This window comes from Gobio gobio, assembly GCF_949357685.1.
Source record: "Gobio gobio genome assembly, chromosome: 13".
Taxonomy (NCBI): Eukaryota; Metazoa; Chordata; class Actinopteri; order Cypriniformes; family Gobionidae; genus Gobio; species Gobio gobio.
Window position 1 is genome coordinate 44,243,016 of NC_137106.1, and position 26,210 is coordinate 44,269,225.

General features: G+C 38.3%; 1 protein-coding gene across 2 annotated transcripts in view; it reads right to left on the reverse strand.

Moving 5' to 3' along the window:
* Positions 1-26,210, reverse strand: part of kiz (kizuna centrosomal protein) — a 45,206-nt gene that overhangs the window by 12,777 nt on the left and 6,219 nt on the right. The window contains exons 5-11 of one of the 2 annotated variants that reach the window (XM_079833688.1): positions 23,601-24,171; positions 23,200-23,440; positions 15,014-15,130; positions 14,451-14,618; positions 11,376-11,526; positions 2,664-2,829; positions 1,169-1,231 (exon numbers count right to left, since the gene is read on the reverse strand). In XM_079833688.1, coding sequence (XP_079689814.1) covers positions 1,169-1,231; positions 2,664-2,829; positions 11,376-11,526; positions 14,451-14,618; positions 15,014-15,130; positions 23,200-23,440; positions 23,601-24,171 — 1,477 coding nt within the window. The remainder of the gene's footprint in view (positions 1-1,168; positions 1,232-2,663; positions 2,830-11,375; positions 11,527-14,450; positions 14,619-15,013; positions 15,131-23,199; positions 23,441-23,600; positions 24,172-26,210) is intronic. The other variant, XM_079833689.1, reaches the window with a different exon arrangement.

A 26,210-nucleotide genomic window follows, 5' to 3' on the forward strand; every position in this document is an offset into this window, starting at 1 on the left:
ATCTAATCCAGACACACACATACAGGCTGCCGTCTAAAAAAAAAAAAACCCGGCTTTTGTGTTGCTGCAGCATCTTGTAGGATTCCATTTAAAACACTGTCTTTCATGTTCTATAAACTTTCGAAATTGAGATATTTAACCAGCGAGCATTCAAGCTTAAAATACTTTTTCAAAATGAGCAGCGAGAAAGAAACGTGCCCTGGAATACAAAAATACATCAGTTTTAAATGCTGAAAGCAAACAAACAAATTGCAAAGTGGTTATGCCCCCAAAGACAAAATACATTCCGGCATCTCATTACCCAGATATTTGTTGTATGGCTGCAACAAACATGTTGTTTGTTGCTCGTTTCACCCTGTGTAATGACTGCAAAATATTAAAAAAAGAAAAAGAGCATCTAAAGAATTCCGTTTTGTTCGCCATATACATAAAACAAAATTGTGCGCAATGGCGCTTTACCGACATGGACGGCGGAAGGCCAACGTTCGGACGTCGTTTCCACGGATGATTGCAAAGTGATGTAATACGAAAGGCAACAGAACTCAATGCAGTCTTCATTAGCCGCCTGTAAACAGCTCATAAGCAGCCAGGGACAGCAGAGGCGGTTTTCTACTACCATAATGCCTTTGATTAGTTGCAGTGAGAAGCTGGACTTCTCTCTCCGTGGCGCTCTTGGGCTAGCCCTGCGCATGAAAGGCACAGTTTGAAATCAGATAGCCAAGTGGAATAATGGATAGTTTTACATTTCTGAGCTGGCGCTGGGACTTGCTACCCGAGGCTTTTCAAAGGATGCCTTGACATCCAGTCTTTTCAAGTCCGCCTCTGGCTGGCATTGTTTAGCAGATAATGAGAACCAATGACAGATCTTGTGCGGCACCCCCAACCCGGCCGGCGGACAATTAAACCTCCGCATTATGCGCTCTGAGAATCTCAGTTTCACCCATACCTAGGGCAGAAGAAAAGAGATGGGTTTGTTTTCTCTGCCGATAATTAGAGGAACTGTTCCACTCTTCAGGTGGGACTTTGACCTCTGATTCACCTTGATCATCCTTTCACAGCTATCCAGTTGGGGAAAAAAAGGGACCCCCATTATCTACTGCGTGAGGAGAAAGACAAAACAGACACAGAAGAACTCCCGAACGGGCGCTTCTTCGATCTGCCTTTTTACCTCTAATAGGAATACTTTCCACTGGGCTTTGGTCGGCACTGTCCTCTTCACCACTTTGAATTCCTGAAACAAAGAAAAGAGAAGGAAAGCGCAGCTCAGAGAGATGGTGGAAGAGTGAGACAGAGGAGAAAAGAAAAGAAAATAAAGAGAGAAAGAGAGAGATCTGGGAAGGGGGGGGGTGGGGAGCTTTTCGAATCTGAACAGCAGGACTGATTGAGACAGGTTTAAAGGGAGAATGAAAGCTGGCTGGCTTTGTCAGAAATGAGATTTGGGCAAAAGTGTATTCTCATGAGGGTCAGAGCTCTGGCATCCTGCGAGTACTCAAGGTCCCCTCTTCCTTCATCAGAACGGAGCCACCGAGCTGATGTTTCTCTGCTTTGCCACTGAAAATGAGCCATTAATGCATTTCGCCTGGTATTCGCCTCTCAGTTCCTCCCATTGATCTGTTCTGTCTGGCCGAGCACGGCTCTTAACATCTGTGTGTATTTAAACTGCTCAATAAAGGCCCTTTCACACCGGACGCGTAACGAAAAAGCGAAGCAAATATTTCGTGTGCGAATAGTTCGCGTCAAAACCATTCGACGCGAGTTTGCGACGTCTGTGACGTTTCAGAGCTCCAACATTCCAAAACATTCGCAGCGACAGCTGAGAAAACACAGACACTTCATCCAGTGAAGATGAGCTTTTCATTTTATTTAAAAGACAGAGAAGAAGGTTTTGGGGGCACCCAGTCTTTAAGAACAGAGAGTCTGAAGGGGAGTATCATGCTAATCTTCTACAGGAGCTAAAACTTTATCAAGGCCGGTTCCGCACTTACTTCAAATGTCCGTGGGACAATTTGTGGAGCTCGAGAGAGAGACAGTAGCACCGCATCTGACGAGACAAACACACACTTCAGGAACCAATCGATCCGGAGCAGCTGTTTCCAGTTGAGTCACAATGTAAACATTTAAGTGCCACAGTCGTACTGATGGAAACACATTCACTTTCCATAGTCACGGACACAATTAGGTTAGAAAAAAATCAACGAGTTTTAACTCAAAAGGTTATGTTATCGTTGTCTGTAGCCTACAGTGGGCAAACATGTGCATTTGTACACCTGTACAGCTGTAATCTCATGAGAAATGCGATACCTGGCAAAGGTTAATGTTGATTGAATAGCTAATGACATCAACTGGACATTTCCTTGTATGTGATTGGTTTAAGCCTTTTCTGTCGCTGAGAGTGTTAAAAAAAAAATCGACATCGAAACGAAAAAAATAAACATAGTTTTTTAGCCTCAGCACATTCACGTTCGGTGTGGAAGCACTCATTACACAAACAGCTGATCAAAAAATAAAACCATCGTGCGAATTATTTGCGCGTCAAAATCGCGTCCAGTGTGAAAGGACCTTAATGCGTGGATTACAGGCTATTCATTTGAACCCGGAACAACAGATATTTGCGATAAGCAGAATTTGCAAATGCCAGCTGAAATGTCAAACAAGCGTATTACCTTGTGTTCCAACGGTTTGAATTTTTTTTCCGGAAGGCCTGGCGGGCTTGATTTCCACACTGTCATCTAGAAGGGAGGGCAGGCTGCAAGAAGATGAGAGTTCACTTTCTGACGGCTGATGGGTCTCAGATTTGTGGGTTAGAAGCCTCTTCAACAGCTCTCCTGCCTGGATGACAAAGAGAAGACTTGTCTTCATTTCAGGGTTCTCACACCTTTTGAATTTTCCATTATTTTTCCAGTCATCCATGATTTCTTCTTAAAACGTTTTATAAACATTACACTGACAATTAGTCATTTCTAGCCAATGAACAAACAAAATGGCACTGACCATTAAAAAAAATAGCAATCCATGATTTTTGCAGACCTGGAAATCACGGTTTTAAAATTCCCTAATATTTCTAGGTTTTCCATAACCACAAGACCATGCCATTCAGATTGCGATTAATATGTGTTACCGTGTCAGAATTCAACCTGACTACATGTGTGATTTTGGTTTTTATTTGTTTTTAAAATTTGATTCCCATGTAGAGTCAGCACCCAGTGTGTGTCCATTATACATTTTGGCAGTACTGCTGAGCACATTTCACGTCTATTTCAATTTTACAAATCTCCAGAATTCAAAACAATTTCCAGCAAAAATCAGTACAATAAAAAAAAAAGAACAAAAAAGAGAAAATGCCAAAAATCTGCTGATTCTATTGGAACCTGATGATCACTCACTGCTCTTTTTACATAAAAATAATACAAGATCGAAAGGGATGATACTGCAAGAAATGAAATGCATGATGGAATCCAGTGACTGAATTAAACCAGGGAAAATAAAAACTAAAATCATTATCTTTTATCTTATCAAAACTGGCATTCAGCAATATTACAAAACACTAATATTACTGATCTGGATAGATCAGCTAGATATTAAAAGTCAAACACTTCAAAATGGCAATTAGATTGTCAGTGGTCATCATCAGGTCAGATCCACTGATCTATATAGAGAACTCTTCATTTATACAGATCAGTGGTCAGATCCAGAGATAAGAATGTAGTTCCTCTGACTGAGGCTAAAAGATACAGGTTAGACAAAATAACAGAAATATGCATGAAAACATATGTAAACCACAACTAGAAAATTAAGCCAAAAAGTCACTACGTGTAAAAAAAACAAAAAAAACAAACAAACTGGGGTATGACGAGAAACTGTCATAAATGTACAGGAATGGAGCTCAGATGTCAAATATGATCAAACCCTAGCAATAGATTTACAACTTAAAGGCCAAATACATGACACAAGTCTCATAACAACATGAGAGTATGACCACCCCATGACCCCATTTTAGCATAAAAGTAGAGAACTTTATAAAGCTGGAATTTATGGCAGGTCCGCCACAAGGAAAGACTACATTTACAGGATGAGGTCATTTTACTGGACCAGGTGCACCATATTCTACATTCCTTTCTCGTAATTATTCCATATTCCAGGATAATAATGTTTTCATATATTCCACCAAACATTAAAAAGTGGTTTTATGGGAAATAACATGACTCACTGAACCTTTAAGGGCAGTTTCAGCATTGCTAAAGTGAAAAAAATGTTTCCTAGAAAAACGGTATCCCACTAAAATTATGACTCATGAAATGATATTATCATTATTAGAATCAAATCAATCAATCAATCAATCAGTCAGTCAGTCAGTCAGTCAGTCAGTCAGTCAGTCAATCTATCAATCAATCAATTGTGTTAAAGTTTGTTGTGATGCGTGAAAACATTCATGCCTAACACTGGTTGCACTAGCATTAGTGTAATCCTCGTAACCACAGCCCTATTATCAGCATCATGTTGGCACTTCATGATGGCAGTTCCATACATTCCATAATTAAATGGGCTCAATTGAGTGCAACAGTCGGTTTTCCGAAAGTAAAAACTCCATAAATTTTCTCCGTAAAATACGGGGGGGATTGGGGGGTGTTGGTGATTGGCACAAATATCGATTTCGATCTTGATTCAGTATGAATTCATATGTATATAGCCTACTGTACAAATAAGGAAAAATAAGTTTGGCTTTTTAGCACTATTTTAAACTTTTCTTGGGTTAAATTATATAAGCTTGGATTCATTAATATTCACTTGTGTGTGCTTATATAAGTATCATTAAAAATATTAGGATTTAAAGGTCCCATGGCATGAAATTTTCATTTTATGAGGTTTTTCAACATTAATATGAGTTCCCCTAGCCTGAATATTGTCCCCAAGTGGCTAGACATTTCGATCGGTGTAAACCGAGTTCTGGCTGTCTTTTTCTGCCTTTTAGAAAATGACAGCCCAGACGAGCTGATCTTGAATTTTCCTGTTATGACGTCATAACAGGAACGGTTACCTCCCTTTCCTCCGCCCAGAGAATTTGGCACACCCATGCAAGCGTTATATTTGTCCTCGAGAGATCATTGCTTGAGAACGAGTGAATGCTGGCAGTTTCTCAGTGTTTGGATGTACAAATGAAAACAGAAGTCTTTTTTCAGTTCCTTCTGATCTGTGATCAGTGATTTCTGATGTGTAGCTAATTATTCAAGTTCACACAGAACTGTATTATTCGTGCACACTCAGCGGCTTCTCTCTCTCCCCCGACAGAACAGTGTTTTCGTGTTTTCTATCTTGTGAGTCAGTGTTTTTGTCTGTCCTCGTCGCGTCTATCTGTTCTAAAATGTGCATACAGTCGTGAGTTTCTGCTCAACATCGGCAAAGCCACATCTTTAGAGATAAACCTCACGCATGCCGAGGCTCGGGCTGCACTGACCAGTCGGCCTTCAACATCACCGACCCCCAGTACTGCATCTGGCCCACAGCGGAGGCACCATGCGCAGCGCGAGATTAAGCAGAAGGGGGGTAAGCGTGAGGGTATCCGGCTAGGCTAGCCAGCTATCCCCACAATAAAATGGATTACATTCGATTACTGCTGTTCTGTATTTGTTTGCGCTGTGTACTCAATGTGCGTCACTGATGCTTTTCATATGATAGGAAATAAAAATAATGCTATAATAAACACTTACTCGTAACTCGTTCATCTCGACAGCTGTAATGGTACATTACATGTTTTACAAAGTTGGTAGAATAATGATGAAGACGGACTCAGCATGACTGGGACTTGTGTTTATTCACAACTCTCAGATATAAACAAATTAAACTCACGCTGACAGCGGTCTCATAACTCAGTAGTTACTATAAATAACTTTGTTAGCAATCGCTCCATCTCTGTTCCGTGATGTCCGGTTCGCGAACGAATCATTCTTTTGAACCGGTTCTTTTTAGTGAACCGGTTGAACCAGTTCACCAAATCAGACTGAATCGTTCTAAACGGTTTGCGTCTTGAGTCAGCGCTGATCCATAACTTACTAAAGTTACTAACTTTCTGACATGAGTGACAGCCCCTCTGACTAGAAATAAACGAATAACCTGAAGTATATGCTGTAACTACAACAGTTCACTGAACTGAGACGTGCTGAGAGAACTGATGAGAAGTGAACTCAGGTCCATCCGTCTCTGTGGCAGCAGGCTCGTGCCTGCTCGTAGACCTCGTTAAACCACGCCCCCTCCGCTCCAAGATCTGATACTCATTTCAAATGCAAAAATGTCAGCCAATCACAACAGTGGGCGTTTTTACTGAAGTCTCGCTGCAGACACGCCCCTTGAAACAGGGCATTAAGCCACAGGACAAACATCAGTATAGAAAGAATGCCTTTTATTTCTAAATGATGACATTTTATGATGTAAAAATCATACTAACAATAAGTACACCTCAGGAAACAAAATAATAGAAAAATGCCATGCCATGGGACCTTTAAGTTATTAACTAAAATTTCATGGACCATAATTATTGCACAAATAGTAGGCCTATTTAGTACCAAAAGATATCCTCAAAATATTCAATAAATATTATTAAACTAAAATATAGAACATTTATTTAATGGAAAAATATTTGAGTTAAAATATGGAGTTTGACCAATTAGTAAGGAATACCTGAGGGCTAAATACAAGAAAAACATTAAAGGGTAACTAAACCCCAGCTCAGAGCTTAACTCCACCCACTGGCAATTTTTGAAAAATGCTGGAAAAGTGGGCAGAGCCCAGAGGAGACAGAGGGAATGAACCGAGGGCGGGACTGAGCGGAGGGCGTGCACCTGAGACCCAGAGTGACGGATTGATTGACAGCTTTCTGACTCGCGAGTCGCAAAGATGGAGAATGACTGGAGTGACGCCAGCTTTGCAACAGAGCGGTCATTCTCCCCCATCTTCACCTGAAGTGGAGGAGGGTGAATTGTCTAGACACAGACCCAGAGCCTTATCAATGCGAGCCGCTGGCTCAAACTGCGTTAACGATGCTAGCGAAGCAGGAGCGCAAGAGAACTGACCTAATCTATGAACAGTCAAATCCTTGAATGCCACTAAAAATAGATCAGATATCTGATATACATACGATGTATTTTCATTCAAATTAACTGAATCAATAAGCAGCACAGGACCAATAAGTTCAGACCTAATAGCCTATTATAAACAGATTTCCTCAAATAAAAGAATATATGCCAGCACGTTACGTTATTGTTGTTCGTTACCGCGGCAACCACTTGCGTGTCAGGGTTTGAAAGTGCGTCTCATGTATGAAAATGATCTTCTGTACACATGATGGGCGGCAATAATATCACAAGAAAATCCTGACCTGTACTGACAACAGCATTACTTAACGCATTTTCTTCATTACAATGTTAAAGCAAGTGTCAAGTAGTTTCATTCATAATGTTTCTACTTCATGTAACATGACAGTTCATACTGGAGTGAAGCCGTTCTCATCATGTGATTGGGGAAAACATTTCTGAGGGCGTGGTGAGCTCGTGCCAGGGGCGTGGGTAGTGAGCCGTTGGAGGTACCATCCTACGTCACGATGTACCACAACGTCCAATAGGAAAATTCAACTGCAATAGCCACCGTTCAACCTTAAGAGGGCAGCACTTTTATGTTATGCCACATTAGCGCCAAACGCTATTTATTTTTTTAATTTCGTATTCAATTTTAAGATCTTAGACTTTCATATCGAAAGCAGGTTTGAGAGAGAGAGAGAGAGAGAAAGAGTGAGAGAGAGACAAATGAGTGACAGAGAGATGAAGTGAGAGCAGGTAAAGGAAATGAACGAACATGCTGCATGTTTTAAATAGCGTTAAAAAGTTAATGAATAACGACGCGCAATATGTGGTAGCTGGTGTTGATTCTGTGGCGCACTGCCACTAATTTGTCTATGTGTGGGAAACACTGCCCATTCATTTACTCATTCATACACAGACGGCGGTGTCAGCCATGCAAGGTGCCATCGAGCTCGTCGGGAGCAGCTGGGGTTAGGTGTCTTGCTCATGGACACCACGACACTTGGTCAGGTGGAACCGGGGATAGAACCACCAACCTTCCGGTTAGTAGACAACCTACATGAACCACTGAGCCATTGCTCAGACAGCCCTACTGGTTTTACCAGTTTCCATAATGTAGAGAGTGTGTTCATTTATATGATAAATAGACTATAGTAAATCAGGAAAGTAGATGAGGTAAAATTAACCATGCATATGAGTTGATGAGATTTGTGCTTATAGGTGAAAGTGCAATAATTTGGATGACAAAAATTGTCAAATGGCAACAATCGGTGATAATTTTGAGAAAATAATCCTGATTATTAATTTAACTATTATGCAGCATGACGAAATTATGATGTTTTCATTGACTAAAACTAGACTAAAATGCTAAGACATTTTAATCCGTGTATCATTAGTTCAGTCGTTTTTTGATTTAATATTGAAAGTAGAAAAATTTGAAAACAGCTTGTTTTTTTTTTGTTTTTGTTTTTTTTTCAGAAAAGCGTTTTTCATTCAGAGGTAGAAAAATGAATAAACAGTTTGAATATTTGATTTCTACACATGGGCAGGAACTATACGCCCTTAATTCAATAAGACAAAAAACCTGACAAAATGAACCCTACCTTTAACTCAAAATGAACTCAAAAAATTGTATCACCACAAACTGATTTGTGGCTGTAGATAATTTTATATAAAAGGCCTGTGTCAAGAATTCCTGTAGTATTAAAAACCTCTGTGCTGAGTTTGGGATTGGGATGGAACGATTACCGATTTCACGATAAAATGTACTGACAGTTAGTAATATAATTTAAAATTTAATTGTCATTAAAGCCACGTTTGATTATTACGATTTTGAAAACTTGCGCTAAATCCTGTCCAGCCAGCATCAGTCTGGTGCAGGCACACTGCGCAACGTTGTTTTTTGAATCAGAAGAAATGGCAGAAGGCAGTGACAGCGCTCGGGGAACTGTTCAGCCTTCTAAAAGGAGTTGTGGTCATATTTTGGCTTTTACAAAAATCCTGAGGAAACTTAATCGAGTATGGTCACACTGTCTGCAGAACACGCAAGAAGAAAGTCGCTGTAATAGAGGGAAACTGCGATCTGCTAGCAAACTAGCAATCTGCGAATGCAAGGCAAGTGGACTTTGACCTCAATACTAAAACTAAGTCTGGGAAATAATAACGTGAAGCTTGAGCCAAAGACGAACGAACAAGTTCAGACAAGACTAGGGTGACATTTAAGGGATAATAATGTATATTCATTGTACACTTATTTCACAGATTTTCTTTACCACATAATTTCCGTGATTAGACTCCCCCTGCAACTGCCTCATCGACACGGCATCTCAATAAACCCGTCTCCGGCGTGTTGACTCCGATTGTTCGAATATTACAATTAAATAATTCTTAAATCGATGTCATCCTCAATAAACCCGTCTCCAGCGTGTTGCCTCCGATCATTCGAATATTGCACTTTAATAATTATTTAATCAACATCATCCTTAATAAACCCGTCTCCAGCATGTTGCCCCCGGTCCCTCGAATATTCCGATCTATTATGACCTCTGAGCTGTAAAGCTGCCAGAATAATAATAATAATACGCTGTTTGTTAATTGGCCAGAGGAGAACTGGCACCCCAACTGAGCCTGGTTTCTCCCAAGGTTTATTTTTCTCCATTAGGTCACCTAATGGGGTTTTGGTTTCCTTGCCACTGTTGCCTCTGGCTTGGCGTGCTCAGTTGGGGACACTACATTTTTCAACTAAACAACAAAATAAATCTAATTAATAAACTAAATTAACCATTTAAACTAAATTACTGATCGAATTATTGATCTAAAGCCCACACTGTCACTGTATGATAATTGAAATGAACTGATGACATCAGCGTTTTCTCCAGAATGGCTATACAGCTGAATAAAATTATGCTGCATTATTTTCCTGTTTAACACTGTAAAGCTGCTTTGAAACAATCTACATTGTTAAAAGCGCTATATAAATAAAGTTGACTTGACTTGACATAAATAATTACGGGGACATATTGAATTGAGATTAATGTTTTAAATCTTACAGTTTACAGTGTACAAAACAATCGTCCAGACAAGATGATCACACGAAGTTATAGTAATAATTATAGTAGTATTAATAGTAAGGTCCACTGATTTCATTTTCAATACAATCAAAAACAGAGACGGAAGTTGCAATTAGAATGAAACGAGAGAGCGCGTCCGTTGTGATGCATGGATGTGCGCGGTTATAATGCGTTGGTGTTGACGACGGTCATTATAAGGAAGGAAATGCCACAGAATAGAGACAGAGTGCATTTAGGCCACGCCCAACCTTGGGGGGGGGGGGGTGGGGGTGGCTCAATCCAACGCTCTCCATTGACTTTGTACTGCGTGAAGCAGTGAAGCAGCCTCCTTGTAATTTATGACTTATAACAAAAAACAGCACAATGTCTAAAACCTGATATGTGACAGGGTGTACAGACAACTGAAAAACATAAATACTGTGAGTTTTTAACACATAAATACTGTAAGCTATCGACCCAAAAAAACGAGCGTTTAAAGAGACAATAGTGGAGACAGGCAATAAGACGTTAAGCATCAGCAGGAAGAATGGGCAAATTTTGGGATCCTGACACTCAGTATGCCTCAGTATGCCTATGTGTGCAGTAAACATTTTGTCACTGTTAAGTCAAATATCCAAATGTCAGTTTTATATATTCTATTTCTATGTCGCTGATTACGTTCCCCTCCAGTGGGCGTAGTTCTCAGTGTAATATAACATGTTGTCTCAATTGCCTGTATCCACTTTTGTGTCCTTAAACGCTCATTTTTGGGTCAACAGCTAATAAAAACCTCTGGGTTTTTGGTTCTGGGTTTTGTTTAGATTGTTTGCTGTGCACTGTCACATATCAGCTTTTAGACATTGCTCTGTTTTTTGTTACAAGTCATAAATGACAAGGAGACTGCTTCATGCAATACAAAGTCAATGGAGACGGTTGGATTGTTTTCCCCCTGGGCGGGCGTGGTTTTCAGATTATGACGTGTGTTGCTCTGTCTCTATAGAATCTTCCTTAAAGTGCATAGAGCTGCTTGTTTTATTTGCTGTGTGTTGATTTTCAAATATAAAACTTGTTGAAATGTTTTCAGTGTGTGCATCTGTTCTTTGTGGACACTTTCATCTCATTTGAACAAAAAAAACGTGATAATATTGATAATCGTTGTGATAATTTGGGTCACTATAATAGTGATATGAAATTTTCATACTGTTCCATCCCTAGTTTGGTAGATAGCTGTGGAGCAGAAAGCAGGGGAGAGCGATACCTTGTTAGTGTAGGTGGCATTGTTTGGCAACAGGAGTGGAGTAAAGAGCTGGATGATGTGGTCAGTGCTGAGGATGTTCTGTTGTTGAAGCTGAAGGAAGTGTCTGAAGCAGCAATCCCACAGCCGAGCGCTTTCAGCTGGCAGACACAACCTACAAACCCAAACCAGGACAAACAGATTTAACACAGGCACATCTTTCCCATGATCTGATCTATTTATGACAATATGAAGATAAGAATAAAGAAAAACATATCAATAAAGTGGACATAAACTGTTATCTAACAAGCAGTGAAAAATCTGCATGCAAATAATCACAAATCAAATACAGCAAACAACAATACATTATAACTCTAAATCATTCCCAAAAGAAATAAAAAAGGGAAAATAAGATTATTGAGGCCAGATTTGTGCCAACGCAAACCCTCTTCTGGATTTACTTTAGCCTATTTACAGGATAAAGAAATGACAGTAATGGGTTACTTTGTCCATACTCCATAGCGAATGCGTGTGTGTTCCTGCAGAACATTCCTCTAATCTGGTAACACTGAGATTGTGTTTCCTTGTGGGATTTAAACTGTCCGTTTGCTTAGTAACTTTTTTGCATACAATGTAGGCCTATAGCACAGATATACCTTTACAAAAATTAACCATAGTTTTATTATAGTAAAACCATGTTTTCTGACGTATAGATTACCATTTGTATAACTACACAAATACCATATAGTTAAACTATGGATTTGAAGCAAAACGTGGTTACCATTGAATAACTACAATAAGTTATTTATTTATTATTGTTTTTTGTTTTTGTTAATTGTAAAACCATGGTTCATTTTTTATATATTCACTATGTATGTGTTCCTAGCACTCCGCTGACACGTTTGTTTGAAGGACAGCATTGGACAGGATGTGGAATAGTGTATGTTGTCAATAAAATAAAAAATGGGCTTTGTATCCGATTAACCGATTAATCTGAAAAATAATAGGCCAACTAATGTCAGCATTATCATATACGTGTAAAGAATTTAAGTCTGTCATGTAAAACAAGAGCTTATTGATGCAGTTCAGTCTGCCTGCTATTTTATTCTATCCGCTACTCCTGATTGGAGGCTTAAGTAAATATTTAGTTTATATGTAGATCTAGGCTTCAACTTATGGAAGCCCTGAACTGCAAACTAAAAAAAAAAAAAATCTAGAATTTCGACTTTATTCTCAAAATATTTCGACTTTATTCTCGAAATTCGAGAATTTTTTTTTTTTTTACTTTAAAGTCAAAGTTACAAACACAGCCTCATTGACTTGAACACACACACACACACACACACACACACACACACACACACACACACACACACACACACACACACACACACACACACACACACACACACACACACACACACACACACACACACACACACACACACACACACACACACACTACAGCGCTGCAGCCGCTAGTGTATTTGAAAAGGGGGCTGAAAACTTTCATCATCATCCTGTAGCCTAATTGCCCTTAACGTACAGTGAATATCACTAAAAAAGAGATAATTTAAATATAAAACGTAGTGTTCAGGTTATCTTAACGTTCATGAAACAGATAGGACAGGAGTTTTCAAACTGCGAGCGCCTGCTCAAGAATTGGTTTGGTTTCAATGATTGGTTTAGGCCAAAACTGCTGTGATTGTGAATATAATTAAATAAACCCTTTTATCACTATTATCTTATACATTAATATCTGCTCTGAGAGCAAAATCTAATAAAAAATCCCGCACTTTTTTCGGATGCGTGTTCACGTAAAGATTTCTATGGGTCAATGCGGATAAATCTAGATTTAAATTCAGAGAGACCAGCGCGTGGCCTGACGGATTTGGATTATTCCTATCCAAAATGAGATGATCATGTGAGCCTTATGTATAGTGTAACTTCGAGGGTTGAAGCCGCAGGGCGCTCTCACACAGAACGCCAAAAACAGTCTCATAGAAGTAATGATTTATGACGTTCCAGTAGGCAAAATGGAAAAAATCATCCAGCTAAGTTCAATAAAAAGTAGAACCCTATTGACTGATAAAACATGAGGACAATTAACACATGATCATAAGTGATAAGTGATCATATATGTTTTATGTGTGTTTTTAAAGCCATCTTGGGGTATTTCCATATTTAAATGAATAAAGCAATGTTAATTGCCATTATAGATAATATGTGATAATTGTTGTAATTGTATAAAATCCATGGTGAAATCTGGACGTCTTAATTTATTATAATTAATAATATAATTTGTACTGCGTTTTATTGAACTTAGCAGGATGATTTTTTCAATTTACTGGAACGTCATAAATCATATTCATAATCATAAAGCAGATATTAATGTATTAGATAATAGTGATAAAAGGGTTTATTTAATTATATTCACAATCACAGCAGCTTTGGCCTAAACTCGCAGTTTGAAAACTCCTTTAGGCCTATCTGTTTCATGAACGTTAAGATAACCTGTCCTGAACACAACCTGTCCTGAACACAACGTTTTATATTTCAATTTTATCTCTTTAGTGATATTTAGGCTACCTGATGGACGATGAAAGTTTTCAGCTCCCTGTTCAAATACACTAGCAGCTGTAGCGCTGTAGTGTGTGTGTTACGTCAATGAGGCTGCGTTTGTAATTTTTGACTTAAATCTCGAAATTCTAGATTTTTTTTTTTACTTGTGGTTCAGGGCTTCCGTATCAACTAAGTTAAATGGTGCAATACAAAAATATTTAGTATTGCAGAAGTTGTAACTTAGTGCCCATTTACGTCAAAAATAGGCTAAGTTGTAACTTCCGCACAGCTGGTGGAACCAGCACAAGGCGCTGAACTTTACTCTCCTGTCCGCGCTTTTTTAGAATTGCACTCTCACTCTATATTTCCTGTTTAGTAAATCGGGCCCTTGGACTTCAAGAATATTTTTAATGCATTTTTTTAATTAAAGCTGCCAATATTATTCAAACAATCTCTTGCTACAGAATACTGTATATACATAACAGTGAAACAACCTGAATAGATGCTATGACTCCAGAGAACAGTAAAGCACTATACCGGATCTGTTCTGGCTTTGTAGCTGATGACCAGTGTGTGTTGATCAGATCACTGGGTAACAGGCATCCATGAGACAGACTGCAGGACAGCAGGGGCAGCTGCTGCAGAACCACAGCACCACACGCATGCAGTTCCACATCATCCAGATGCCCACACTGACCACATACACTGGGGAATACATGAAGAAACATCAGGCTAAAAATTAGAAACATTTCAGCTACCTTTGAAAACCTCACTAATAATGCAGTATTACTAAGAGTACTTTTGTATTAGTACAAATATTCTTTCAATCTACACAAATAAACAAAGAGAGCATGAGCAATAAATTGCCACACATGTATGCCATTGCAAAACGGTTACTATAACAATTCACTGTGATTCAAAACCCCTTAGAAACCAAGATTTATTGCTAGAGTGTTGTTGGTGCCAAAGTAATGGCACTTAATTTATAGCGAGAGCCCTTAAAAGCAGGATAATGCAATTTCCACTGAATCTGTGAACACTACACCACCATGAGAGGTAGCAGACTCAAGCAGGGGAACAAAACATCTTCCTTCTCTGACCTGATAATATCACAGAGTTCCTGCTCATTGACTGTGCTTCTGTAGAGGTTTACGTCTTTCGCACTGAGACGGCGCCCAATGCTGTCCAGAAGAAGACAAAATCCTTCCATGGAGAGCCTGGAGAAATGTTCAAGAACAAGAAGGTAAATTACTGGTTTATATTGAATACTGTTATTAGCCTTATTAACTTGGTATCTTTCTGCTTACATTAATGTTACTGAGATTAAAATCAACAAGAAACTACACTTGCAGCCAGTTTGACTTGTGCAATGTAACATATTTCTGAGTAAAATAGGATGTGAAATTTGAAATATAGGGTGGGACTTGCCATTATTCACTGGGAATTGACATGATCACAGTGAACATTCCATTTCAGAATTTAGCACCGGGATGAGGAGGCTGAAGTTTGAGTTATCCTATCCTTTTTCATATCTACCATTATTTGCTACTATTGCTCTCACCTGAATTACATTACCCGACTTTAAATTACTGGGTTAAAGGGATAGTTCACCCAAAAATGAAAATTCTGTCACAAATGAACACAAATGAAGATATTTTTGATGAAATCCAAGAGCTTTCTGACCCCGGCCATAGACTGTAATGTTATTACCACTTTCAAGGCCCAGAAAGGTAGTAAAGACATCGATAAAATAGTCCATGTGACTACAGTGGTTCAAACTTATTGTTATATTCAACCTTGTAGTTATGAAGCGACGAGAATACTTTTTGTCCACAAAAAAATAAACAAAACAAGCCCAAAAAAAGCGCATCCATCCATCATAAAAGTAATTAATGTGGCTCCAGGGGGTTAATATAGGCCTTCTGAAGCGAAGCGATGTGTTTTTGTATGAAAAATATCCAGTGGGGCTGTCTAGTTCTGTTGGAAGAGTGACCTCTGACCCGACGCATGATGTGTTGATGAACGCGGAAGCGCAGAGGATAGAGCAAAACAAAACACTGGTCATGAATTAGAAGTCTAACACAAATTTTTTAAAATAAATGTGGGAGGAGCTTGAGTTTGTTGCCCAACCCTATTAGTTTGAACCGCGAGAGAGGCTTCTACTCTCACCTAAGCGTATGCAACTCCTACATCCCACATCGGGTCAGAGGTCACTCTTCCATCGGAACTCGACTCGACCGTTACTGGAACCCAGTGAATTTGGTTTATAAAGTTATAAATATGGATATTTTTCTTACAAAAACGTATCGCTTTGCGTCAAAAGGACTTTATTAACGCCCTTGAGCCGTATGGCTTACTTTTATGATGGATGGATGCACTTTTTTGGGGCTTGTCATACACCTAGGATGGCTAGAAGGTGAGTAAATTATGGGATAATTTTCATTTTTGGGTGAATTAACCCTTTAACTACTGACAAGACTTTATAAAGGCCTAAGACAATGCCTAAATAGCTATTTGTCTATTGCTTATCATTATCCAATAGCCCACATGGTCTAGGTAGAAAACCATTTCAGAAGTAGAGCATTTAATTACCTTACAAGATTACAAAGACATTTTTTTTTCTGATTATCATTCACTGATCTACAGTAATAATCACCCAGGAAATGTGAAAATGAAGAGTCAATTCTGGTTTTGTATTGCATTTTTAAGTATATTAAAAAAACATATTGTATCAAGTACAAAAACATTATTTTTAAAATTGTATAAATACATTTATATTTACACTTAAAAAAACAACATATTCTTAAGTTTGGCATTAGATGGCTACAGAAATATGAAATATTGTTTGTGGCTTATTTTGTTCTATAGCGAATCCATATCTCTCACACTGACATATTAAGCACTGGGTGGCCCTTATAGAACAGCTTTTGCAAAACCTAAACTCAAATCCTAAAACCCCCACCATATAAAATGGCCAAAAAGAATTTATGACAATCTATAATGGGCCCTGGGGTCAGGGGCCACCAAACAATCGCTGCCTCTCTTTGGCAGGTTGTTTCCTGGAAACACCCTGATTAAGCTGCCTGTGTGAATTATATCCATGACATTCTGTTGAGCACAATCCATCTGGGCAAAGTCCTCTTCAGAGCGGCTGAAACAGCCCCCCCTCCCCATACATCCCTCTGCTCCGTCATCATCTTCCCCCCAGTTTATTCGCCAGGGCTCTTCAAAACACCTAACACACCCAAACAGCAGCTGATTACAGAGTATTGTTGGCAACATCTATAGGTGTTTGCTCTTGAGACCATTTATGAGGAGCATGTTCTCTATATTTCAGCTATTTGTTTTCTCCATAACAGCAATAATGGTTCCTCTAGCATATATTCTATAGCATATATCCACCTTAGAACTAGAAAATGTAACAAGGGAACTGATGTGATTTATGAAAACATGAAAATGTCATGCTCTGAGATACAAATTAACAAATAAATCGGTGAAGAAGATACAGATTTGTTATACAGCATCATACTTGAAAGGGCTTGACAACGGATCCATTACAGGGTGTTTTAGTGCTGGTCTCTCCTTTTACAAAGGTAGAATTACAAAGGGTTAGTCGAAAGATCAACTGAAGCACATCAAGATCTTTGAAAACACAAACTCGTGCTTCATATGAGAGGCTGAGAGGACAGCCTCGTAAAGGGAACGCTCGAAAGAATACAATGATACACTCTCCTCTCTAGACCTGAGCGCACGATATAGCCTTGACTCCACTTTCGCATCACAACATGTGCGACACGGTATTTACTAAATGATAAGATTGATACTAATGGTTTCTACTTCTCTTGCTTACGCGCACAATAAGTTACAAGAGCTTTGTTCTTAGCCAGGCCTCTTCACAAAGCCAAAAAAACTCACATTCATGTTTAACAGCAAACGTTCACAAAGACGAATAACATGCCAAAGAGGTCACTACAAACCATATTCATTTACCAGACAGCATGAAAAAAAATTGGATAACGTAGTAGCCCAAGTGGTGGGTTTTGTCAATAAAATGTCATTTTAATCTTTTGAAAGGACTTAAATTACGAGGAAACACTTTACAATCACCTCCATAGGGAACCACTGGGGCTTTGCATGCGAATTAGCATCTAAAGTGAAGGGGATGTTTGTTTTGATAGTCATCTCATTTGATCACAGGGCCTTTATTATGCATGAAGCAAACAAATTATTCTGGCAAAAATGCAGCATTTGCATGCATACCTTTGTGCTATGCATGTATTCAACCAATTCATTAAAGTGTATAATCCACTCCATGTATACATTGGCCAATATTGATAAAGCAGGCTTCATTAATCTATTTATTCAATTTAGCGATAAAAAAAAGAAGTAATAAAGAGCAAAACGCTCTAAGGATATGGCTGGAGTAATTTTAGAGTACATTGCCCTAGAGGGTTATGAAGTTCGTCATGACACATTGTTTTAATTGATGCTTATCATTCCATGGTTTCTTTTTCTAATGTGATGTCTATAACCACAGGAGTATGTTTTACGATTGACAACGCATTGGCAAATCTTATGCTTATACTCTACAAATAGTTTTTCTGAGTGGCACTGTAGATAGAAGTGAGTAGAAATAGACAGATAATTGGTTTGACCAATATTTTTAACCAATATTCACACTTTTCTACTTAACACTTAAACGCATACCTCAGGTCTTTAGTGACTGGGGGACGTCATACACTACCCTCCTCCTTTATTCATTTTTTAAAGTTGGACATCAATCGGTTATGTAATGTTTAAATGCTCAATTAATGCATTACAATTGAACTAAATCATTAGATTTTAGTAAACTAAATCTACTGTAGATTTAGTCGACTAAAATTTTATGACATTTAGTCAACTAAAACTAGACTAAAACTAAAAACAATTCAGGTGATAAAAATATGACTTAAAATAAACAGCATTTTAGTCAAAAGACTATGACTAAACACTGAGTACTACATTAGCCTACTATAATGTTGAATGTAAAAATTAACTGATTTGTATACAAACACTTAAATTACACAATTAAATATTAACTTCATAATTACATCACTTCATATTTATACTCTAAATCGTTTTTTGAAATATAAAGTGGATGTAATTTGAAATCTGAGACTTTGTTTCATATCAATAGTAACAAAGCACAGTAAGGGGTGGGGGGGGGAGCAAGATCATTTGAATAAATTGTATACTACTGATACAAAGCTTAATGCTAAATCGATGAAGTAACCCTTTAAGAATCGATATTGGTTCGTAAAAATGAGAATCGATTAAAAACGAGATATCGTTATTTTTTTTACCCAGCCCTAATAGTGTGTATATATAATTTAACTAGTACTGGAGATATGCTATAAATAGTATTAGTCCGTGCACATCATAACCTACAAACTGTCTGCCTGAGCAGAGCCTTCATGATGCCCACACTGTCATTCTTCAGAACATTCTATGAAGTCAAGAAATAGTTGAGTCTCCTGGGACATGGGGTCAAATCTCCCGAGGAGAAAATTGCTCCCTTACAGCATTATCTGGGATTAGGCCAATAATGTTGGATTCAGGGTCTGAGCTGTCCTTACAAGGTGTCCTAAAGCCACAACTGAGCCCCGCTGAGAGAGGTTGTTGGCTGCAGAACCCCAGTTCATTATATCTGTACACCCATGTGCACATGTACACACATCCCCCATCCCAGAAAACCACACATAGAGAAAAGACCTCCCAGTTGTTGTGGTTGGTGCTTTTAGTAGAAACTCTACATCAGACTGTATTAGTGTTGTCAAAAATATTTATATTTTAATATGTATCGATACTGAAATATCTAAAATGGTTCCAATACTCCTTTTCTGCAGTATCGATATACCAATACAGCGGCACTTTCTTGGCCTCTTCTTTCCGACGGCGAATTTACAACACACACCTTCCTCCTGTCACGGTCTCATTCGCTCACTGATCTATATAAGTGGTGCTCTCATAAAGCCGCTTCTCAAACAGCTTGCAAGTAGCAAATTGAATTCTTTTTAGTCAAATATATAAAAATTATGTCAAAATACCCGTATTGCCGAGTCAGTTTTGGAATGTAAATAGTTGAGAGAAAACGCATGTTCTGTAACAATATATTGGATCCGTGCATAAACTCTTAAAGTGACAGCAGCCTAATAAACCTGCTGCTATTGTTTCAGCAGCAAAATTAGTTCCAAACAAAGGAACACTGAATGATTCAGCATTTTGAATGAATTGGTTGAATCAAAGATTCAATGACCTATTCATAAAAGACTGCAGCTACGTCCCAATTCGCACACTATCCATACTAAATAGTATTCGAAAAAAATAATTAGTATGTCCCAAATCGTAGTATGTTGAAAAGAGTATTCCAAAGATTCCCGGATGGTCTACTAGTGCAGATCGATGCGCACTCTAACGGCTGATATTGCCCACAACCCATAGCGAGATGGACGAGGATTCGATTAGAACTACAAACGCAGCTAAAAAGTGTTAAAAACTACAAACATGACGGTTATGGGCTTCAAAGGGCTTTAAACGATACCAAACGATACCAGACGATGAATTCTTCCCAACATTTCTTATTTGTATATTCAAAAATAATTAAAACAATCTCATAACATTATTTAATGCAGTTGAAATTTTCAGTGTAAATTATTTAATTTGATTTGTAACAGCCATATAGTGTCTTAATCTAGTTTAATTTATTGATCAAATTTAAGAATATAAAATTAAAGTTGAAGCATAGCCTATATTTCAGATCATGGAATAAAACAGTCCCGCTGCTGGCCGTCTTGGTGCCCTAGGCGTAATTACTTTATGATGCCCATGGTGGCGGCGTTCGTGACTTTGCGCGTGGTGGGAGCGGCAGCACTGGAAAAAAATGCCCTTTGTAAAAATATCACAAATATGCAGATTTAAAATATGTCAAAGCTCATTGAACACTGGAGAGAATATTGCTTCAGAATAAAATTACACACAGACACACACAAAAAAAAGTAATAAAACGTTTTTGACAAAAAAAATTTTACTCGGACAAGTGAATGATAGATTTTCTTGTCCAAAGGACAAGAACGTTAACAGGCTTAATGTCGAGCCCTGATTTTAAATGTAATTACTTTATTTAATTTTAATTAAATTAAAAACATTTTTTTATAAATGTTATTTTTTTTAATGTTTTATTATTATAATTTTTTTTATAGATTATCGATATTTTTCAAAGTATCGTATAGAAGTTGAAAATTCCAGTATCTTGACAACACTAGACTGTATTAGCATTGCCTTTCATAACAGCCCTGCAACTGAGTGATTTCAATATGCTTACTACAACATGCTGCTAAATTATTTTCTTAGCTTTTTATCTTCTTTTCAAGTAAAAACAACCAAACATAATTATTTAGGTTTATGCAAAGACTATCAATCAAGCAAGACAAACAATAAAAAATTAAAGGGAAACCAATATCTTAAACAGCACTTTAATCTTTTACAATTTTGCTTCCTTTTCATTGCAAATAGGGATGCACCGATCCACATTTTTTCACTTCCGATCCGACTCCCGATACCTGAATTTGGATATCGGCCGATACCGATACTATTCCGATACCAGAGCTGTGTTTGCTTTAATATTATTATTATTATCATTATTGTTGATTTTAGATGATGCTGACATAAACTCCACTCAACAGGCAAGTATGATATGAACATAATAGTGACCCAAATTATCACGGTTATCAATTTATATTTGAAAATCAAAAAAAAAAAAAAAAAAAATTAAGCAGCTCTAAGCACTTTTTTAAGCTAGATTCTGTGGGATTTCCTTCCTTATAATGGCCGTCGTCAATGGCAACACATAATGCATAAATCTATAATATTATATCTGTAAATATATTCTCAAGCAATATTCTCATCAGTGTTCTATCAGCTATGACACATTTAAATCTAGAATATTTTGTGTAAGAGCCCATACAGTATTCTAGTGAAATCAAGCATATATTTTCATATGATTTGACAGTTTATTTGATTAAATATCAAAAATCCAAAAGGTGTGCATCATACCTAACACCTAGATGAACAGTTTACAGTCAGTTTTATGACTAAGTCATTCTCTTCAAATGCCATTTAAGTTAGAAACGTGTATAGCCTACCAATGTTGTATGTAACTTTAGAGACGGTCCCTAGATTCGCGAACGTCAAGCCAACCTAATGCCAGTCATATCAGATGCGCTGTGGTACTGCTGTGTTTTGTTTGAAACTATTTTCGGTGCTGAAATGTAACAAAAACTGTCAATCACTGTATAATGAATTAATCTCCAGCGTGCATCGCACGTTTATCTCTGCTTTGAGTGTAGATTTCAGCGAGAGTGAGAGCCGCGCGCGCTCTGAACAAAACTCCGCTAATCTGAACACCTCTGATTATTATATTCATAAACTCAATATAAACACGTGTGATTGGTTATAATGCGCAACGTGATTATAACAGATGGCTTTTGAGAAGACCATAATAAGTTCAAAGTGGCTGGTGTGAGTGTTACACAGCCGAAATACACCAACAGATGGCGATTGTCAATGTCAAGTCCTGATTATTATCTCTTAAAAGTCTTGTCTGCTTTTTTAAATGTTTGATTGCGTTCGTTGTGTTGTACGACGCGAGGGAGCTTCCACCTCTCTAAATTACGGTTTTGCAAACATTGTCTTTCTCTGCGGTGTTTCCAGTGTGAAGTATTTCCACACAGCTGACATGTTGGCTAGCCACAATGCTGCTCAATGCTATCCTGCTGCAAACTGCGGAATGGATTTCCTGAGTGGGGCGTGTCTCATAACTCTGTGTCTTATTGAGCCGCGCCTCCGTTCAGGAAATCCATTCCATAGTTTGCAACCAGCTAGCAGACAAGCCGACGGGAATCACTTTTGGAAAGCGCAGACGTGGCTCATGGATATCGGATTTCTCCGCAGGTTGGATCGGGAAAATCCGATACGTGAATTAAGCTGGTCTCGATCCCGATACCGATACTGGATCGGCCCCATCCCTAATTGCAAATTAAACATCATAGTATATCTTCTAATCTAGAGTAATAATCAGGTGCATCTATATGATAATACTTAGATAAGTGAGCACGATACTGTGTTTGCATCGATAATGAGAAATCTGTTTCGGAGTAGAACACATTCAGTAGGGCCAGTATTTAGGTCTATAGAGTTTTTAGCTGCTTTCAGAAAGAAGAAAACAGTCGTACAATCCAAGCAACTGTACCTGTTGGGGGATTCGAGAGAGTCAGGCCTTCCATACTGCTGTGTGTTGACCTGCTCATGTGTGCCACCGTTGGTTTGAATGGGTATTGCACTCTGCTTTTGAATTACATCATCTCCTCTGAAGGTGTGATGCCCACTTTGACTCTGTGAAACTGAAACATTACTGTCCGTATACATCGAAAGGTCTGGTTTAATTTCACCAGCTGGACTGAGAACGCTTGGAAATCTGCTGTTAGTGTAATCTGAAATGTATATAAAACAAAAATGAGTAAGTATAATTCTTCATAAGGGCTAATCAATTAAAAAGTGATAAAACATTGATGAAACTTGGCAAGTCGGTCAATACATCTGTTTATTGAATGAATGTGGAATTAAAAAAGTAACTGAGCAGGAATTTCAAACCTGGAAGATCTTGATGTCTTGGCACGTAGTCAAGTTCATCCTCTGCAGACACTTCCTCATCATCATCTCCAGAGTTCATGTACTGTGAGGAATCTCTTGGTTCACTGGTATCTGGGGAAGGACTGCGGGTCGGACACCGCTCTAATGACACAATGTCTGCAGGCTTCTTCACGGTCACAGATCGAGAGGACACTTCAGCTTGCTTCAGGGTCGTGTGAGGTGAGTTTAGTACTTCCCATCTATGCTGCTCTCCTGCCCTCTGAGAGATGTCCCAATCAGACTTTTCATGCACGTCACTCAAACATCTCCCCTCAAGGAAATCACCTGAGTTTAGAATGTCATCAGATAAAATGGCAGTGCCGCTGGCTTTTGAAACATGGGAGTGCATACAAAGGGCACTTTGTAGAGGAGAGAGTGAAGGATGATTAGGTATCAGCTCTGTCTGAGATGGTGAATGTGTGGTTGCGACGCCTTCATTTCTTGATGAGCGGCTGGAGGTCTGGTGACCCGTGAAGATGACAGCACTCTGTGATGATCCCCGTTTGCTGGGGAGCTGGAACCTGCTCAGGTGCTGTGCAAGTGAAACAACAGATATGGTAGATGTAAGTGGTGGCAGACAGGAGTTGATGGCAATTAGGGCTAGGCGATAGAACGATAATGATAATTCTTGTGATATCATTTTCCAGGTAACACTTTACAATAAGGTTGTATTAGTTAACATTAGTTAATGCATTAGTTAAAATGAACCAACCATGAACAACACCTCTGTTCAGCATTAGTAAATCTTTGTTAACGTTAGTTCATAAAAATGCAGCTGTTCATGGTTTGTTCATGTTAGTTCACAGTGCATTAACTAATGTTAACAAGATTTGAATAACGCATTAGTAAATGTTGAAATTAACATTAACAAAGATAAATAAATGCTTTATAAGTGCAGTTCATTATTAGTTCATGTTAACTAATGTAGTTAACTAATGTTAGCTAATGAACCGTATTGTAAAGTGTTACCATTTTCCTCTATAAAATAGTTTAAACAAAAGTTTGATAAGTGTTCAATATAATGTTTATACACTATGCAAATAATGCTTTGCATGCGTGTTGCAGACCGTCGCACTGGTGACAATAATTGATAAGTGCTGCCATTTCTGTTGCGTATGACATCAATATTTCGATATTATGTGCCTATTTTACACAGCCAGTTATTTACACAACCATAATTAATACATTTACAATTAATTAATTATTATTATTATTATTATTATTAATTCAAAACTGCAACCAAAACAAACATTTATTTCAAAATTTCACATCCTGCACCCTGATTGGGACATCCCCAAATAAAAATAACACACAGTAATCTTATGTACACAGTAGCTTAGTCAGGGAAGTATTTTAGGCTTCTGTGCTAAAATGTGTAATGTCAAAAAACTGATCAACAAGAAATGCTATTAATATTCTTTCATTGTGCAAAAGCATCACAAAGCACTTATGCGCATCCCGTGTGCAGAATGATGCGCCTGAAGCAGTTTATTGAGCATTTTCCTTTAACAGTTTTAAATTTCATTGTGAAGAAAGAAGTCTCAATTCAGTGGCTTATTTGCGCTTCTATTTTTCAATTTTTTTGCAAGGCTTTAAACTAGTGGTGGGCCATTATCGGCGTTAACGTGCTGCGTTAACGTGAGACTCTTATCGGGCGATAAAAAAAATATCGCCGTTAATCTATTCTCAAAGTTGGTTTGGGAGCTGGGTCTATACTACGCAAGCTATGATGACTTTCATCTAGATATTCTAGGGCGGATGTATACCTAGCCGAATTGCACTGTAGGGGCGAGAGAACGAGTCTTCGAACCTGTGTGTATGCCTACTAGTGTTGTCAAAAATATTGATATTTCGCTATGTATCGATACTGAAATATCTGAAACGATACGATACTCATTTTCTACAGTATCGATATCAGCTGCGCTCTCCTCTCCTCTCCGACCGACAGCGAGTTGACACGCACCCGCCTCCTCTCATTCAGTCCATTTAATCCTCTGAACATTGCGAACGGGTGTTCTGTTGGATTTTCCCTCATGACAGCATGTTAGTGTTGGTGTGACCGGTCTGAATTTCGCGCGGGGTTGCACATAACGTTAATTCTACTAATTCCCGCAGATTTCGCGCTCGCATCTGAAGCGCACATACACATACCGTAATAAAGCCGCCTCTGACATACAAGGGCAAAAATGAGCTCCTTTTTCCAACTTATTAATGGTCAAATACACTCAAAAATGTCTCAATGCCCATCTTGGTGAGTTTTAACCTATGGTTTTAACGTAAACACAGTTGTAACCAGCTCACAGGAACAGTGGGATCCATGCGTGCGTCAGGTCTTAAAGGGACAGAAGTTATTTATAATTAAAACTACAAAAAGACAAACGATCACTTACGAGCACACATATTCTGAATGCCTTCGGCAGAATTCAAATGAGCCATTTTAATCTAGATTAATTCCAAGATTACAGTGAGATTAAAAAAATTAATCTATGCCCACCACTACTTTAAACACAAGCAAATTATCAACTTTCGTGAAGATTCAGCACTGACCCGATCAGGACAGTGACAGTTCCA